This window comes from Athalia rosae, chromosome 3 (genome assembly GCF_917208135.1).
Source record: "Athalia rosae chromosome 3, iyAthRosa1.1, whole genome shotgun sequence".
Classification (NCBI taxonomy): domain Eukaryota; kingdom Metazoa; phylum Arthropoda; class Insecta; order Hymenoptera; family Athaliidae; genus Athalia; species Athalia rosae.
This window is the reverse complement of record NC_064028.1, coordinates 4,296,464-4,315,655: the sequence shown is the minus strand read 5'-3', so window position 1 is coordinate 4,315,655 and position 19,192 is coordinate 4,296,464. Positions and strand designations below refer to the sequence as shown.

At 45.2% G+C, this 19,192-nt stretch overlaps 1 protein-coding gene across 5 annotated transcripts in view; it reads left to right on the top strand.

Annotated features, from left to right (window-relative positions):
• LOC105686703 (myb protein) overlaps positions 1-19,192 on the top strand; it is a 43,619-nt gene that overhangs the window by 3,957 nt on the left and 20,470 nt on the right. For 2 of the 5 annotated variants that reach the window (XM_012401773.3, XM_048652160.1), the window contains exon 2: positions 6,699-7,000. The exons of 2 other annotated variants lie outside the window; for them this stretch is intronic. In XM_012401773.3, coding sequence (XP_012257196.1) covers positions 6,906-7,000 — 95 coding nt within the window. In that variant the 5' untranslated portion in view covers positions 6,699-6,905. Of the gene's footprint in view, positions 1-5,083; positions 7,001-19,192 lie in introns of those variants that run through there. One more of the 5 variants, XM_048652159.1, reaches the window with a different exon arrangement.

Below are 19,192 nucleotides of genomic sequence, written 5' to 3'. Positions count from 1 at the left end.
AGGAGGAAGGAGGGCCGCATTCCTGGTTCTCAACTGCCGGACGATCGTCCCGTCCCGAGTTCCTCGGGTCCCGAAAGTTTGAAAAACTTTCTCCCTATCCCGGCCGTGGATCCGGGAACGAGGCTGCGCCGGGTCAACGCCGGAGACCGCAGGATGAGAACAACTCGCGCGCACGGCATCTTATAACTCTCAACGTTGACTTACATAAGAAAGAGCGCGCGGCCTGGACCCCCGTCATTTTCTGGCGTATGGATATCGCCTCGAAACCTCCGTAGATCCCGTATACCTGTACACCTATGGTGCTACGCGTTATCCACGATGTTTATAACGTGCGTATAACGAAGTGCGGATTGTCCCCCGTATGTATACGTATGTACACATTCAGCGCAGGAGATTCAGGAACTGAATTTTCTCGTCAAATCGATTACTGAGATCGGTAGTTTTTTATTTTTTTTTTTTGGTTTGTTTTCGCTTCTAGTTTTTTTTTTATTCTTCGTTCATAACGGGCTTAGGTTCGCATCCCCCTTGGCAGAGATCCGCGCACATGCAGGAACTACTACTTCGGAATGGTTCAGTGGAGCGTCGCGTCCGGTGTCCTTGCAGATGACCGGCAAGGACATCGTAATGTAAAAAGAGCCGTTTGATTGTCTGTTACGTTGTTGTTTTTTGGGATCGCTTCGGTTTTTTTCTTCTTCTCATCTCATTACTTCCTTTAGTTTTTCCTTGGTTTTTGTTTTTTTTTTCTTTCAAGTTTTTTTGATTTTTTTTTTTTCACGGCATCACCGAAATTCCAAACAACTTGTCGGCCCGCGATACGATGTGGTATTTAAATATGGCTGACATGTATCATGAATTTAAAAATTTCACGTATTTCCGTTATTTCGATTCCTCATTTTCTCAGAGATATATATATTTTTTTTTTTTTTCGGTTTTGAGGTCGTCTTACGCAAGCGTATAAAATTTCTCAAAAATTGTCAAACGTCTCGCTTCTCGGTTTTCGCACTTTATATGTGAAAAAGAATATCATACCAGAAGAAGCATATACACTCACCTGCATAACGTAATCTGTATCGATACACGTATGTGCGGGGAAAAAGTGAAGCTGCGAAATTCAAGCTCACAAGCTCATTTTTCTCGAACGAATTTAACACCGCATGCTTTCGTGTACCAGAATTTCCAAAAACACCGAGGGGGTTCCCTTTTTTTTTTTTTTTTTTTCTATTCCTTTTTCTTACCCTCTCTCTCGTGGCGCCTCTCTGCAGTATACGGTACACGTTTACCATATGCTATGGTTTTCGACAGACTGCTTCTAATATGTTTTTGACATTTTACTACCTATAGCCTACATTATTGCAATATCATGTTTACGCATAACGCCGTTTATCGCCCTTCTTTCGAACGGTTTTCGGTTACCCGCATCGCCAACGAGCAAAACGAAAAACGAAAAACGAAAAAGAACCGCACAACTCCATTCCTGCATCGTCGAAAATTTCGAATCTTGAAACGAGCATCGCACTTATTTATCATCGTCGTTATTATTATTTCAAAATAAAACCGTCGTCGTTCGTGAAATTTGTCACCGCGGGCGGCACTGCAACGCGCCTCGCGAGAAGTTTCATGAGACGTTTATAAAATACGCCCACGCATATAACTGCGCTTACGCACATAGAGGTACATTATATGTAGATATTGTAAATATATATATGTACGCACACACACACACACACGCATTTATGTACATATACGCGAGTTTGAAACAAAGAACAATTGGGGTGGAAGGGGATACGTTATTCCAACGTGTGTAGGGCATGACGTCAGCGGCGAGTATGTATATAATGAGGAAACATAATATCTGTAATATAATAATTTTGTGTTGTTGTTGGTTGTTGTTGTCCGATTTAATACCGTACAGCGGTGTACCTGTAACGTGCCTTACGTAATAATGTATACTCGATGGCAAATCGGTGCATTCGCGTTCGTTCGATGTAAAATCGATGCGATGCGGCGGGTGGGCGAGATATTTTTTTCGAAAAAAAAAAAAAAAAATGTCACGACAACCTCCGGAATTCGATTCCCGGAACGATTCCCATTTTCTTCTCGTCTCGTCTCTGCACATATATGTATAGGTACGACGCACGTAGGAATACATGAGGTCGTGTACGTGATACGTGCTTCGTACCGTGTACGTAACGCATGTACACCATATAAATGGGTGTTTTTCATTTTCGGTCGCGATACGCGTATCCCATGCGTGCAGGTCCACCGGCGCGGTTAAAAGTCCGAGCGATCGCTAGAGGAGAGAAGGGGGGGCGGAGGGGGGGAGGGGCGGAGGGAGGAAAGAAATTCTTTGGAAAAATTGAAGATAAAATAAAAAATAATATTGATAAATAAATAATGAAAGAAAGTATTATTTACATTCACGAGACGTGTGCTGTATACATACACATGTATATACCCTCTACGTGTATAATACGTAGTATACACATCGGTCAACCTACCGCTTGCTTTCCTCTTCCTTCCTCCGTAATCACCGCGTAGGCTCGTACTAATTTTCTTACTCTCTTTTCCCGTTTCCCTCTTCCTTTGACCAACTAACTCTCTTATCTCTCTTTCAATTTTTTCCCCTCTTTCACTCGTTGTTGTTTTTTCGTTTTTCTCTTTTTTTCTTATCTTCTCTCCACCGCTCCTTTTCTCTTCTCGATGTACCCCGACTGACGTGAGCACATCGGCGGCGGCGACTCGCGTTCAAAACTCGCCTCGACACTCCGCGCAGGTTCCTCCTTCTTCTTCCTCTTCTTCTTCTCCTCCTCCTCCTCTTCCTTTGTACGTGTGTACGTACATACGCATACCTCGTATACTATATTCATGCGGGACCTTTTTTCGGGCGGGCAACCACTTTGGGCAACCGTGTCGCGTCTCCCATACCGGTAATATACATACAGCCGATCCACGGTGTTCCTCTTGTCCACGGAGTTGAGGTATCATCTCGCGGGGCCCCGCGGTGTAGGCGAGAGAATTATATGTATAAAACGACGAGAATGACGAGGCTTCGTCGGTTTCTCTACGAAGTTTTGTGCGCCTCGAGATTCGAAAGGGCACGACCCCCCCCTAAGGGAGTTAACCTTTCGTGCGCACCTTCGTAATGCCGATCCGATCGATAACTCCGATTTCACGGCGATACAAGTGCGCGATGCGCTCGATCGAATCGTCTTGTACCAAGGAAAACTCTATATGTGTACCGCGCCAATTTTTTTTCCCACCCTCGACTCGCCCGGGTCGACTTTCCTCCTTCCTTTTTCGATCGCCTCGGGGTTGCGGGGCGACTCTTCACTCCGGTCTGCCGTTGGACGAAATAGAATGACGGAAAAACGTATGGAACACGAGAGAAAAAAAGTTATCGCCGATGACAAAAGGCTCGAGTATTTCGGAAAACGAGTACGGTGCGAAAATAAAGAAAATAAGATTGCCAAAAAAATGAAGGAAATGCATGAGAGAATGAGAGGGTAGACTGTAGGTAATAGGCCTTATCGCTCGTTGAAACGTATAGGTATACATATACAGCGGCGCCAGAAAGAGAAGTAGATCCGCGCGAGCGTAACGGACCACGGATTTGCACGGTGAAAGATCGGAGATGATATTTTCCCGGGTTCAAGGAAGCGCGGGGTATATTATCGTGTGCCGTCCGCGGGATGAGGAGGCGCGGCTCGTCCGTATCTTGGGAGAGAGAGAGAGAGGAATAGAGAGGAGATCGGGAATCGCGTGGTGGAGAAGGAGAGAGAAAAGAATAATGAAAAAAAAAAAAAGGGAGGGATGGATCGAGTGGAAACGAAGATAGAGAAAATGCGGGGAGGGCGGCGGGGGGACCGGTTCCCTGCAACGTGCAACAATGCCCCGAGTACCGCGTTAAAGGGCCATTTTGCTCTTGTTCGATCGGCGGTGAGACGGAGCCGCGCTCTCTCGCTCCAGCCGAAGATCGCCTCGAGAATAATAAAGAACTCTCACCGCAAAACTGCGGGGAATTGCGAATCCGGTCGCGGGCCTACTTCCTTTTAAAAACGCATCGCGGAACACGAAACGCGACGCGTTGATTCGTTTTCTTCCCTCTTCCCTCTTCCCTTTTCCTCCTCCCTTCCTCCGCCCTTCATCCTTCGATTTTAATCATCCTCGCCGCTGCCCAGCATCCGCTCGGTCTTCAATCTCACCGCGTGCGAATGCAGGTGCCGTACGTACGTAAGGTACGTCGCGCATACCGCAGCCGAGCCAATTTTCGGACTCGCTGCCATTTAAATTCTCATCCTTGTACGTACGTACGTACGCGGGTCTCCGAATTCTTCGCGTTGCCGATTACGCCGCCGCTGCCGGGTGCGAGAAAAGGAAGCTGCAGAACGGGCGTGAGAGAGTCGTCGGTATACAACGATTCCCGGTGGTTTGTAGAAGCGAGAGGAAAGAGGCGGGAGCAGGAGGAAGAGAGAGAGAGAGGGAGAGGGAAGGAGAAGGAAGGAAAGAGGGGGGGGGGATTCGCGGCTTTCGACCACCTCGAAGCCAAATTCGCTCGCAGATTCGGTTACTCCTCTGCGGGATGAAGAAACGCGATCCTTGTTCATCGGATCGCGTGTTACACTCCGTATGCCTCGTAACAGCTCTAGCCGTTATTTTTTGTAGAAGAAGGTGCGACCGTAAGCTCCGATCCGAAGAGAGGGGAAAAAAATTTTTATTTCATCCAATTAATCAATGCGGTCACCGATCTCTACGGGGGACATTTGATTTTCCTCAGACATTTCGTTCGATTTTATTCCTTTCGCCATTTTTCTATTTCGAACGGCTGATTTGAAATCTTTTCGACTCCTTCGACGCGAGCAAAAAGCGATTTTCTATCTTTTGCCCGTCGAACGGTCGTTCGAGTTTCTACGTATAGGATGGTATAGGTAAGAAAAGAGGAAAATTCATCTCTTCCATGAAACTAAAACGAACGTTGTCGTTTTCATCCAATACAGATAGAATCCGGTTCTCGTCCCCACGAAGATTACAAAAAGCGTATCTCGCGTACGCGAATGTGTTCTTTTTTTCCTTTGTTTTCAAAAAAAAAAAAAAAAACGAAGTTTCGTTCGACGAACGAGTCGAATGGTCGGTCTTATGTAATTAAATTTTTCACCGAGTCTCTTCAACGAGTCGACGAAGATCATCATCCGTCCGTCGTTCAGCATGGAAGATCCTCCGGAGATTCAACGTGTACGAGATAGGAGGGAGATACGTCGTCGACCCAAAGAACCGAACAACAACATCCCTCCATAACTTCGTGGATTTCCGTAAGGTCACCTTCGGCGATACTCGTGGCTGAAATCCCCAATGCGTTTGTTGTTCCGTTCGAGCTCTCCTCTCGGTTCCCTCTTAAATTTCTCGCACGCCACGGAACACGCACCTCGCTCCCTCTTCCTCTCTTTTATCCCTTCTCCCTTCCTATTCCCCTTTTTCCCTTTCCCATTTCCCCTCGCCCCTCGCATCCCCTCTCCGCCACCACCACCACAACCCCCGACACGTCCAGCCTTCTCTCCCGGTCCTGTGAAGAACGCGGGTATTCAGGCAGGCAAGGCAGGCAGGCAGGCAGGCAGCCCGAGTGCCGGAGTTTACCACCGACTCCGTACCGTTGTTGGCCTATTCAATTTTACACCGTACCCTTAGTTCGAACTCGACCAGCGACGGGAGTGGACATGTAACATGTAACGTACATCGATACAACGTTCAATACCGATGGAGTTGAAAGAAACGTGATAGCAATATCGTCGCGATCGTTTGTCGATTAATTTCGTTTGGTAAATTGCGACGAACGAAGGGGGAAGATAAAAAAAACAAAAAGTCAGCTACCTCCGAGTTTTTTCCACCAATGGAAGGAAGATAGCCTCGGTTCGATTGAAACGAGGATAAAATCAACGCTCTCCGTTGATGGATTTGGAAACGATCGGCCCTCTACGATAATACGGAACACCGCGTTAGCTCGAGGATTCATAAATTTTCGTATAATCCGACCGGGAAAAATAGAGGAGCGAAAGAAAAATACATCGAATCGAGATCGGTGGTCGTCGTCATGATGTCGGATTCGAGTGTGATTCTCCCCAACCTTCGACTTTAGTTACGAATGACGAGATGACGATACGCGGGGGGAGGTGATAATCATGTCGTATTTTATATAGAAATAACATCGAACGGGTGTCCGTAACTCGATAGAAGTCGCGGTGTATCGGATCGAAAGAAGAAGAAGACGAAGACGAAGAAGAAGAAGAAGAGAAGGAAGAGGAGCGTAAACAAAGCGGCAACACGCTACACCTCTACTCTGTTTTTTAAACTCTCCGATTAAAATCAGCTGTTTTATCGTGATTGTCACACACACCAGACGTCGACGATTGGATAAGTTTTTTCGAAAAAAAAAAAATAATAAATAATCATCGTCGCTACGGTAATGAGAATTAAAATTGTTGCGAAAAAAAAAAAATGGCCGGTAAAATAAATTTCTCGGAGGGTTCGCGAGCGGGTAATCGTAAAAATTCATTAATATCGTGTAAAATTTCGCGATAAAACGGAAAGGAAATTTTGCGTGTGGTTTTTTTTTTTTTCTTTTTTCTTTTCTTCCATCTTACGCATACATATATTCCTTTCCCGTATATAAATCGACGACTAATCGTACCCGCTGTCATCAATTGAAGATTTGGAATCCGGAGTGCCCAAGGACCTGCCGATGGATATGACCGCGGAGTTCCCTCATCGCGAAGATTCGTTGAAAATCGACGATTGTAAATTATTTCCGAAGAACTAAATCCGATCTCGTTGATACGCGACAAAAAAAAAAAAAAAAAATCAAAAAAAAAAAAAGTTTCGCCCGTTATCGTCCGTACGCAAAATTTGAGAACAAAATGGATTTACTACCGAGTGGGATGCTGGTGCCGGCGAAGAGCGTGGATTTGGCGTCGTATCACTCGACGTTTTACTCGCCACCCCCTACAGAGGCGTAAGTTTTTGGTTCTTTTTTTTTCTCCTGGTTTTTCTTACTTTTCGTCTCTTGCTTTTCTTTCCCCAACTACGAACAACGACAACGAACTCATTCTATCGATCTCTGTGCTTGTTCGTCGTTCATCTTATTTTTTTTTTTCTTTCCATCTCGACTCTCGCTTTCGTCGCGCTAAACTAGTAATGTTCCTACACACAGGTAGGTATGCTAAATAACCGAGCATCTCACGTGTGCGGCGTTTTAAATTCTTTTCACTTTCGTCGTTGGTCTCCGATTAATAGCGCCGTAACAAAAATTAAAACGAACGCCTCCTATTTCACGTTCTTCTCTCCGTTTCCCCGTTTTCATTTTCTTTCCAATCTACAGCGACTACCGACTAATCTCGATTAACCTACCAGTGTAACGAACGAACGAAAAATAACGAGGAGAAAATTACGACGGTGGGCGCTGACCCCCCCCCCTGAAAATGAACGAAGAAATCTTTAAACGATTAAATCCCCGCGCCTTCCGCTTCCCTCGGGAGTTTTAAACTGTTCGCGTGTATTGTTATATGTATATGCGTGTACGATATACACGAATATAATTTTGTCGCGTTGCGCGGTGCGGCCAGCAGCCTCTGTACTCTCGTGATATCAACCGTTCGGAACGCGGCTGTAGAGAACAACGCCGGAAGTCAAGATATACATATATATACATATATACATACGTACAAACGTGTACATAAATCTCCGTGTGTACGTAGATACACGTATATTTATAAATATAGTTATATCAAAAAGGCGCTTTTATCGGTAACTCTTTTCCCTTATTTTTTGTTAAAAATAAAAAGAGAAGATTATACCGTAGATTCGAGCTAGTGTAAGATCAAACTTTGCGGAAAATAACGAGTGTTCGAGAGCGAAAATCGGGAGGGAAATTCCCCATTCGCCTTTCGATTCTCACACCCGGTATACGTCTAATGTTCCAAGGGAGTTTTGCGACTCGGTGGACGGGGAGGAGACCCTTCGGGTTCTACCTTTTCACCCTCTCCCAGACGGCTGGCTGTACCGGGACGACGACTCCGCCGCCGAGGGAACTTCTCGTACGCGTAATACGTGCATACCTACCAACGCGTACGAGATCTACGCGTTGGTCGTACGTGTCGTTTTTTTTTTTCTTTCTCCTTCGTTTTCTTCTTATTTTTCAAAATTATTTTCGTCCCGTTCACTCGTGTGTATTATATGTATATATATACGTTCGTAGAGGCGAAAAGTAGGCGCCAACTCGGTGTTTCCTTTCGTCGGGTAGGGAAAAATTCTCCCCATTACCTCCTGGACAAAAAGGACGCCCCCTCCCCCCCCCCCGGTTGGCTCGATATAGACACGAGGGGTTTTAAAACCCCCGCGTCTTAGAGGACTTTGCAGCGGGGCTAAGAATTACCCTCCTCGTCCCCACGAACACCGGTATGGATGGATCCTTCGTGGCTATTTCCGTTTAACATCCCTACGCGTTTCTCGCTTCTATAACCGAACGTTGTACGGACGAAAGAGAAATGAATTTTTCGTTCGACGCGAGCGAAGTTAAACCTTCCTCGAAATTTTCCGTTTCAATTCATTTTGAACGTACGCCTACATTTTGAATGTACCTACGTGAATTTCGCTCGCTGTTCTCGTTCTTTCCTTTTTCAAAATCGAATCGATCGTTAGTTTTCACACGTTTTAAAAATATACGTATTAGTTTTTTTTATCTGTTTTTTGCTCACTTTCTCTCTTCTGGTTTTTTTCTTTTTTTTTTCCGAACGTAGTACACGAACGGTGTGATTAATTTGAATTTTTCGTAAACTTGTAATTAAACAACGCGTAAATATATGTATGATGTACATCATTTGGAAAGAAAAAAACGCTTGTTTTAGTTAATTAAAATAATTACCAAAGTTTGTCCATTTTTTTTTTTTTTTTTCAAATCTTGCGACAGAATTAGTAAAAATAAAATAAAATGAATTATTCAATACCGTTCACTTAATCGTCCATAAAAAATGTCACAGGAATGTGTTTGGAAAAAAAAAAGTAGAAAAAGCAAAAAAAAAAATTAGAAAAAGATTAAATAAAAATGATGTACATATTTAATTTGCTAATGGGGGTCGTTTAAATGATTCAGATTGATACTTAACGATAAGCATATGTGTATACGTGTATACCGTAATAGGATCACTAAATTGAGTAACCAATGAATGAACATTTGATAAATTAGTATCAGATTTTGTACACAAGTCTTCGATTTAATTAATTGACTAATTGCTCCGTTTTTTTTTTTTTCCCCCTCTTTCAATCTGGCTAACACACGATGATATATTGCGAGAAAAAAAAAGAAGAAAAAAAGATCCAAATTCTTTTTTTCTTTCAAAACCCACGTGCTTCTGCAGGTATCTTGTATTTCGCAGAGACGCACCGGGTGGGAACAAAAGTCGAATCTTATTTTTTGGGGGGGGGCAAAAAAAACGAAATGAACAAATAAATTTGAAAAAAAAAAGATCTTTTTTTTTAAGAACTCATTAAGATTATCGAATCCCGGAGGACGAGTATGCATATATCTCGGGTATATATATATATATATGCATATGACCCACGAAAATACACACCCATAATAAAATAAAATCCAGGAACTAGTACGACGGCCTTGCAAAGCGCGCGGTCGTTTGTTCGTTGGCCGATGAAAAACCGAGAAACGTCGCGATTAATTCAAAAATCATATTCCCATATATCCCGATATGCTAATCGTCGCCGCTAGACCTGGCTTATTTTTTATTTATCCATTTATTTATCCATTTGTAACCGACTCACCGTTTCCTCGGACTCTCATACATCTGTGCACGCGTATAAATATATATATATATATATAATATACTTGTGGTCTTTTTTTCCTTCATCTGGTCAGGTTGTTTTATTTTTATTTTTTTCTTTTTCATCTCCCCCCTCTCGCCGTGCACGCGTGTACGTACAATAAAGCGGTCGATTCTCGTTGTCAAGCGGAGTTCGGACGCCTCCTTGTTAGTTAGTTGGATGTGTTTTTTATAATATATTTCTAACGCGCTTTGTACGAAACGGGGCGCGGGTCGGGCGAGCCACGTGATCGTGGACCGCGTCGCGGTTTTAGTCGTCGTCGTCGTCGTCGTCGTCGTCGTCGTCGTCGTCGTCGTCGTCGTCGTCGTTAGGCGGGAGTCCGTTTCGTCTTTTAAACTCTTGAGGTCTCTTCTACGCTGGTGTTGCGTGTAATGTAACGTGTACGTACGTACGTGCGTACACGTTGAGAGAGAGTCAGAGTTACCGCCGGCGCTGCTGCCGCTCGTGCTGCGGTCGAACAGATTTGAAAATGTACGTTACAACAGGATCCCCCTAGGCAGCTTCCTCCTAGATATATTCCCCCCTTTATTATTACGAGTCGCCTCGGCTGTCCACCGCGGGCCTCGCGATGTCTCCCAAGATTCGTGGAAACTCCGATACGCCCTCGTCTCGTCAAATTCGACCTGCAATTTTTGCAACAGGGGCGAGTCGAAAATTCGTTCACCTCTACACGAGAGACTGCGATAAAGTTACGGTCTCCCGAGAAATATAGGAAAGAAAGAAAGAATGAGAAAAAAAAAACGTGAACGTGGCTCGTTCGATTCCCCCCGAAATTTCTCATTCTTCTCTCTCTCTCTCTCTCTCTCTCTTTCTCCTTCTTTGGGTGAATCGTAATTTTGGCAAGGGGTTGTTTTCTCCGAGATGCGGTCCCCCCCCCCCCCCTCCCCCCGGCGATGTACCCTTGTCTCAGCACCTCAGCGCACGAAATATTCCTTCGTCTGTACATTACACGTGTACATACATACGTATATATATAATATACACCTATACGATTCCGCGTATAAGAGGGGTTGTTTCGTACGCGGCGGTATACCTATATGGACGGAGGGGTTGCGGAGCACACGCGTACCTTGGTTACGCTTGTTAAAAGAGGAGAAGCGGGTACGAGAGAACTCGCTCGCGAACGATACCAAAGGAACGAGAAGGAAGAGTCGCAGCCACGAAGCCAAACTTTCGTCGGGGGCTTCGTTTCACCATTGCCCACATCTGCTCCTTTTCATACACGCAATTTACACCTATACCCCGTTCTCACGGGCGCGTACCTAGCCGACGTACGTATACCTGTACGACGTACCTGCGATCTTGAAAATTTACGCTCGCGATATCCCCTCTTCTTCTTAACCGCACGCGAATCTCTCCATATTTGCACCGCCGGCGCTGAAAAAATCGAAGAGAATTGAGAAAATCGTAACTCGGGGGTTTGTTGTTTTTTTTTTTTTTTTTTTTTTCTCGCGGCAGAGACCCGAAGTCGAGAAACCCCGGCGAATTGCCTCGTCTTTTCTTACCCCCCGTTTTCCATCGAGGGCTGAGATCGCAACGTTTTACGGTGCGCACGTGCGCAGCGATGGGCCCCCGGCGTCTGTAGTAACAGAGGACGGAATTGGACTAACAAATGCTCGGTGGACCGCGATCAAGTAAAGATATTCCAATTTTGCGTCAACGCGTCGATCGTATCGATAGATTTTTTTCGTATATCTCGTCAGGGTCAACACCCCGTTTTCTAACATCTGCTCGTGCGCCCGGAGATCGTCCCCACTTTTTCCCATTTTTCTACCCGCTAGGAGCCGACCACAGATCGTATCTTCCGAAATTTACTTATCGTGACGTTCGTGTCGTTCGCGATATTGCGAATCGCGAAAATGATCGCCAACGTCGAACAGCGATCGGTGGTCGCTACGCACGTCTCTCCGTGCCTGCGAGAAGTCGTCCGCGAGGAGACGGTCTACATAATGTATACGCGGTAATTCGACACCGTGTGAAAAGTACCTTATGGGACTTCTGGTCCGTCGAAAGGGGGCGGTTGCGAATCGGGGCTAATTTTTCATTTCTTTTTTTCCTTCGTTCCTTGTTTATTTTATTTTATTTTTTATTCATTTTCATTTTTTTTCAATTCGTCATCGTCGTACGTACACGTTGTACACGCCCCCGGTTTTACTCTGACGCCGCCATATGTGCGCGAATTAATTCGATTCCCACGGGCGCGGGAAGAGGGGACGAATTAGAGATTCACCCGGAGGAAGACGGAGGGAGGCAAAAAAGTAAGGCAGGCAGGCAGGCAGGAAGGACGGAAGGAAGGAAGGAAGGAAATAATACGGAAGGTGATCGCACTTTTCATGGGAATGCTCTCGCACTGGTCACACGCTTGCTGGTACACCGCACACACGATCCCTAGCCACCCCTGAGTCCTGCGAGAAAGGGGGAAAGGGATGGTGGCGGGGCGAGGGACGGGGGACGGGGGGGTGAAGGGAAGGGAATTCCCCGCCCTTTTCTCGGGGGCTTCGCGTACGCTTACGCGACTAAAATATTCCGTTCGAGGGCCGCGAAACACTTTTTCCGCCTCCGCCTGCGAGACGCGTGCATTCGTCGAATCTTTCGTCAATTTTTCGCATAGCGGTGTATGTTTTTTTTTTCTCACCACGTTGTACCTTTGACGCAGGGGCGTTCGAGCGTACGAGACGACTCACCTCGCGCTACCTCAATTTCTCGCAGTGCGTACCTCTCTGACGCATCCATCCCCGCTTCCTAGAGGGCAGGTGGTGAACAGATGTCTCTCTTCCGAGGGAACGAGGCTACGGGCGAACGTGTAATATAATTCTATATACGTATACACGTAGTGTACCGCATACTGTACGTATATCTGTACGAATATACTACCACCTCTATACACGGTATCCCGACGCGATCCGCGATGCTCGAAGAAGTTATACGCGCGGTCCCGTTTTCACCGCATCCAGGTAACGTGCGGGGCGACACATTTGCCCCCGATCGCTCGTCGGCGATTCCCCATATATGTATATTTTCTCTCTCGCTAGTTCCTCCGGACATCGGATAACGATATTTGTACAAAGAATTTTATTCGCCGCCTATTTTTATTCGCATTTTTTCTCATCCACTTTTCGGATGTACCGAAGTACGCGTTGTACGGGCGACATACGTATATGTTCCCACGGTAAAATTGATCGCGCGCGTTGCGCGTGTGTGCGTGTATCTTTGTGGGGGGAAGTTCCTTTGCCAGGTATATGAAAGTAACGACGACGCTAGAATTAACTGCAGCTTCTATTTGCTTTGTAAATTTAAGCGAATGTGTGCGTACGTGTATGTAAATTTGCACGTTCGGCTCGGTCACCGGGCCGAAACTTTTCACGTTACGTTCTAAGGAACGATCGTCTCGCGACGTGTGTCGCATCGAACCTTCCCAGAAAAGTCGCGGTCTGTGTTTGAGTTTGAAAAAAAACAAAAAAAAAAAAGAAAAAAAAAAAAAGGAAGACAGAAATCACCCGAGACGACCATCTTTCGACTGCCTCGCCAGATTTGACGGATCGGATTTCCAATAATCTCTGCGCGCCTCACGCAGCCTGCGGAACGTAGATTACGCGATTATATACCGACCCCATGGGGGTTTTCATGAACGGGGGCGTGTTCCTGTTCCGCGAGCAAAAAAAACCTGAGCCGTCGATTCGATAAGACGTCGTCGCGTTCTGATGTACAGGCGATATTGCCGATATTTGTGAAATTTTATTTTATTTTATTTCGTTTGTTCATTTTTATCGACAATTATTATTTATTGCGTGTGAAAAATGATAGCGATATCATTCACTTTGTCGAAACGTAGTTATAATTCGCGTTCAAAATTGTTGTGCATATATTAAAGCTGTGTATACTCAGCGCCCACCCGTACACCTGTAGCGGACGGTATTTTACAACTATAGCGAAATATACTGTAATAGTAAAAAATATCAGCATAATAGCGGTTGGTTCGCACGTCCGCGTAATTACGTGTCATGGTTATCGAGATGACAAATCTCTTTTGCATTCCGTTTAGGGCGCCGACGCCGGTACACTCGGACGCGCATCGCGCGTGGGCGACGACGAATTTTTGCTATTTTTATGCCCCGCGACTTATGAATGAAGACGACGAGAGGAACCGTTCAACCGAATAACTATAGAGAGAGCGTATAGTAAAAATGGAAGGAGTAAAAAAAACCGTGCGTAGGCGCAAAAGAAAAAGAAAATAAAAAAAACAAACAAAGAATCGATGAATAAGATGAAAGAAAAAGAGGATGATTCGATGACTTCGTATTCGCAGGTGTACGTTATAACGAGGTATCATACGTTGTACATCACGTGTATCAAGAGATACGTACCGTATTATATACACTCGAAACGTACGCGGTATAGGTAAGCGCAGCACCTATACGGAGTCGAGCAAAGCGGATGAATCACTGTACGAACGGTCTGAATGAAGTCTTTTTTTCATTCATATACGGTGGTGGAACACGCGGGTTTTAAAGTAAAAGTACTTTGTGGTCGTCGCGTCGCCGCGTCTCCTCGGCAGACGTGTATATAACCAAGAAAACGAGGCGAGACGAGACGAGAGGACGACGACGACGACGACGACGACGAGGACGACGACAACGCGACTCTATGTAGAGCCGGCGATGCTCCGTTTATTCCGCTATAATTCCATCGGCGCCGTGACGCGATCCGCGAGGATACCGTAAAGAAACGGGCAGGGGGAAGGGGGAGGGAAGAAAAAAAAAAACAACGGAGGAAAAGGTAAAATAAAATGTAAAGAAAGGGAGGAACGAGAGAAGAAAGGAGACGAAAAACGATCGAGAAAGGTGCGACGTCGAAGCGCGCCCCGTCGTCTCTATTTCAAAACAGGTATCTTCTATCCGTATACTCCGGCTTTACTGGGTCAGCGGAACAAAAACTGGAGCAATCGCGCTCTATTTTCTATTTAAGGTACGTGCATTATAGGTGCCGTTCAACTCGCACCTGTGGATTTTTCTTCATTATTCCACCTTTTTTCCGCTCGGTCCTCTATAGAGACGTTCGATGACTCCACGGAATCGGAAAAATTCGATGACAATTCGATGCAGGGGATGAAAAAAACTATGGATATTTTTGGCTACGTGTGTCGAAACGAACTGCGACTTCGTGAGAAGCGAAGGAGTAAGAAAAAAAATTGCCCTCTAATTTGGTGAGAACTTTTGACAAATTGGGTAATCGAGTTTTTGAAATCCACTTATTTTTTTTTTTTTCCCCTCATCGTACGTGTACGCATAGGTGGATGAAAATAGATCACCTCCCGTTGAATCATCATCATCATCATCGTCAAATCCGTAATTAATGGTTTCGTACAGAATTCACCCTCTGTATACCGTGTGTACCTATACCCTAAACGTTTTTTTACGGATCGACGAACATTTTATTTCCCCGTAATTATTGTTGTTCCCACAGTGCGCTCGCAACGTTGACAGCTGCGATAAGTTTTCCACCCTTAACTCGCTAATTACGGTTCATCTTTATATCCTTGTTTGTTTTTTTTTCTTTTTTTTTCCCCTTTTCCCCCCCCCCCCCCGGCAAACTCATTACGCGAGCAAACAACTGCCGACAATGATTATCAGCGACACGTAATTACATGCACTTAATAATATCGTAGAAATATTTGCAAAATCGTGTAAAAAATTTGTACACCGTTTCAATTTCCCCGCGCTCACAACGAACGCAGCCTCTTTCTAAGTGAGCTCCGTTGACGATGACGCGTCGGTGTCCTTGTAACATCCGGTACGGGTTAATTAGAACGCCTTGTTTATTTCCGTTAGAAAGAAACCGCTAATTGGTATACATATATAAATGTATATGAAAATTCTTAATATAATTAACACGGTCATTATCCGTTATATACGAACCACGTGGTATCAGATTAATCCCATTGCTACAGATTAAACGTTCGATTATTATGTACACACACTTGCATGTACGATATTTTATGTACGAGATGCAGGTCGCACCGCAGACGCGTAATTTGTTGGCCAACTATTTCGCGCTCTTCTCCGTTCCGTTTTCCGTTTCTTCGTCGGGGGGGTGTGTCAAGAGTTCTTTGCCCTCGAAACGATTTGATTAACATCTCAATGTTTTATCGCTATATTAATTTACGACAGCACTTCCAAACGAGGAATTAGGCTCGCTTCCCCCCTGCTCTACTTTCGAAGCTCCTTCCTTCCTTCCTTCCTTCCTATCTTCCTCTTTCCCCGCAGCCCTACTCCTCTTCGTTCGTCCTTCTCCGTGTCACGTGGTTTACGTACAATTTTCCTCCCCTTTCTTCTTTCTTCTTTCTTCCTCCCGAGGTATATTCCTCCAATTTATTTTGGATTCCGGCAGATGTTGTATACCGAGAAACGACGCGTGCCATCGGCATCGCCGTCGCGATCTTCCTCACCACCTGGAGGAAAACTTAAACTTCCACTTCCCCTTTTCCGATTCCTAAGTTTCTACGTCTCTTTTCCTCGTTCACATCCATCCCTCTCTCTCTCTCTCTCTCTCTCTCTCTCTTTCTTTCTCACCCCTCCGACGAACGTACATGACGCAACGAAGGGAATAAGGTGCGATGTGATCCTGCGCACATACACGCACGTTGTACATACAGGTACGCAATTTCTGTGTAGATATAGGTATACCTGTGTACATATGTAACGTCAAGCTGCGTTGCAGCAGCGGTTCGAAAAAAAAGGACGTGACATTTTCTACCTACGTACATACATATATTCTCACTTTGTGTAAATAACGTCGAAACTATATGTATATGTATATGTACAGTATATACACGCTATACGTACGTACGTCTTGGCTTGGGTACACATAGCTTATAACAGACGAACGTATTGTACCCCGTGCGGTATAGGTACCCACCTACTTTTGCAGCACGGCAAACTCCCGCCAACTGACTCGAAATAGGGGAGGATTTTTTGTCTCTCGTTCTTCTTTTTTCTTTCTCCCTCTCTCTCTCTCTCTCTCTCTTCTCTTCTCCGATAGTCTCCAGATGTCTCCAGAAACTTTCGGACGAAAATCCCCCCCCCCCGGAATATTGACCGCGAGAAAGAATGACGTACGAAAATATTTCGATATGATCCGGTGAATCCGAAATTTATTTCTACCGTTCGCGCGACTTTCGCACCTCCCCACGCGACCTTGATTAACGGGTAAAAAAAATGTCGGAGTCTAGTTATAACTTTGAGAGAGAAAAAAAAAAAAAAAAAAAGGAATGAGATAGGGAATAGAAGAAAAAAAAAACGCGGAAAAAAATGACCGATCTAAACCAGATACGGTGAAATTATACGACGCACTCGATTTCTTATCGCCGTTTTATTTCGCGACAATTCTCGCTTCCGATGTAAATCAAACTTACATACGCTTCTAATCTATCTGGGATTAGGATTCCTCCTCACGGTCAAGGGACGTTGACTCCTTTGTTCTTCCTTTTTTTCCCCCCACTAGCTCACCTCTTCTCGTCAGAAAATCTTTCGAGTCGTCCAGAAATCGGCGCATATTCTTATCGCTCGGTGTATATCGATCGATTTTGCCAAAAATAAAAAAAAAAATAAATAAATGAAACTGAGAAACTCGTATAAAAAAGTGACCGCGCCTGGAAACTCCGAGATCGTTCCTAGATGAGAAGAGAAGAAAAAAAAAAAAAAAAGAAAAAGAAAGAAAAAAAAAAACCAAGAAACCACCGCAGCTGTCGCCCAGTTTGTCTCCTGCGAGGAATCTTCGCGGTAATATTCCTCCGTACCGCGCGCGTACTTCGAGGAGCTCGTCTCCTCTCCTCTCCTTTTATTTTTTTTTTTTCTTATTTTCTCTCATCCCCGCAAGAAACGCCGCCGTCCCGAGTCCCGTATTAATTCTATTGTGAGTTGTGCAACGTATAGGTGTACGCACAGAAGCAAGGAGCCAAGTTGCACCGGGTCCCAACGAAAATCAGCTGATTTCGTAAGCGTTGCGAAAAATTTAAAGGGCCAGGTACAGCGTGCGCGCCGTCGTTTACCTGAGGGCAAGACGAATCTTGTTCTTTTGTTAGCCCCGCACCCAGTCCTCGAGATTTAAGGGTCCTCCGGGGTCGACCCGGTATACCTGGACGTAGCGTTGCGCAGATAATAAAGGTATAAGCCGCGTAACTTATTGACATCTCGTACGTAAATAGGGCAAAGGAATATATATATATATATATGCGTGCATCTACTACTACCACGTGTAAGGTACGTACATCCGACGAAGAATCGAGAATATACAAAGGTGCATGGGTCGCATAGAAGACGTACGCGCGAAAGGGAAGCGAAGGGCGCTTTTAAAGGGACCGCGCGCCGCTCCGTAACGTAGTCCGCCGAAAGAGAATAAAAAAAATGGGAACGAGACTGAGAAGAACAAGAAGAACGGGGAGGTTGAAAGCCACCCAGCGACGGTAACTCGCAGGAACCAGCGGGGTGAATTTTTCAGCTGTCTTATTTTATAAACCCGAAATCTACCGCGTCCGCGTCGGTATCGTCGCCGATGATCGTGAAACGGGGGCCCCAGAGGCCGGGAACCCCGAGCGATCGAACGGTTTCACCTCGGCGCGCGTATCCGAAAAAAGTTTCCATTTCCTCGGTGATGCCATTTTTTTTTTTTCGTTTTTTTGCGAACGCGCACATTTCCGGTTTCATTTTTTTTCCATTATCTCCGCGGGATAAGGGCGTTCGAAATTTTTATTTGAGTACCACTGGCGCCGAACTGTACGCACCGGGGTTACACCACCGAGAGAGAGCAATTGGATCGTGCGGGACAAGTCAGAGTTACCCCTACGGGACAGCTGTTCGTCCCGACACCTGCTGACCGCCTCACGCGGTTCTCCGGTTTTTTTTTCTTCTCTCGTCATTTTTCGTCGATCCAACGATATCGTTTTATTCACTTTTTTTTCTTTCGGTTTTCTCGATTCATTACCCACTTGATTGTCGGTGGCAAAAATATCACCGAACAATTGCAACGCTCTCGTAACGTTCGAAGAAAGTTTGAGAATCTCGCGTGGGTAGGAGGAAATAGAGGAGGGAAAGAAAGTGAATTTGTTGCAGAGGGGCGAAAACCGTGGTATCTCGAACCGACGATTATAAGTTGATGAATCTGTTTTTTATTTATTTATTTTTTTTAACCGTTGAAAAACTCATCACCCCCTCCACTCGTATACCTGTACGAATGTTTCGGTTTTGTAACGGTCGCGAATTCCTCGTTCGATACGAGGCGCGAGCGAAACGAGCTTCTCGCGATTATACAATGAAGA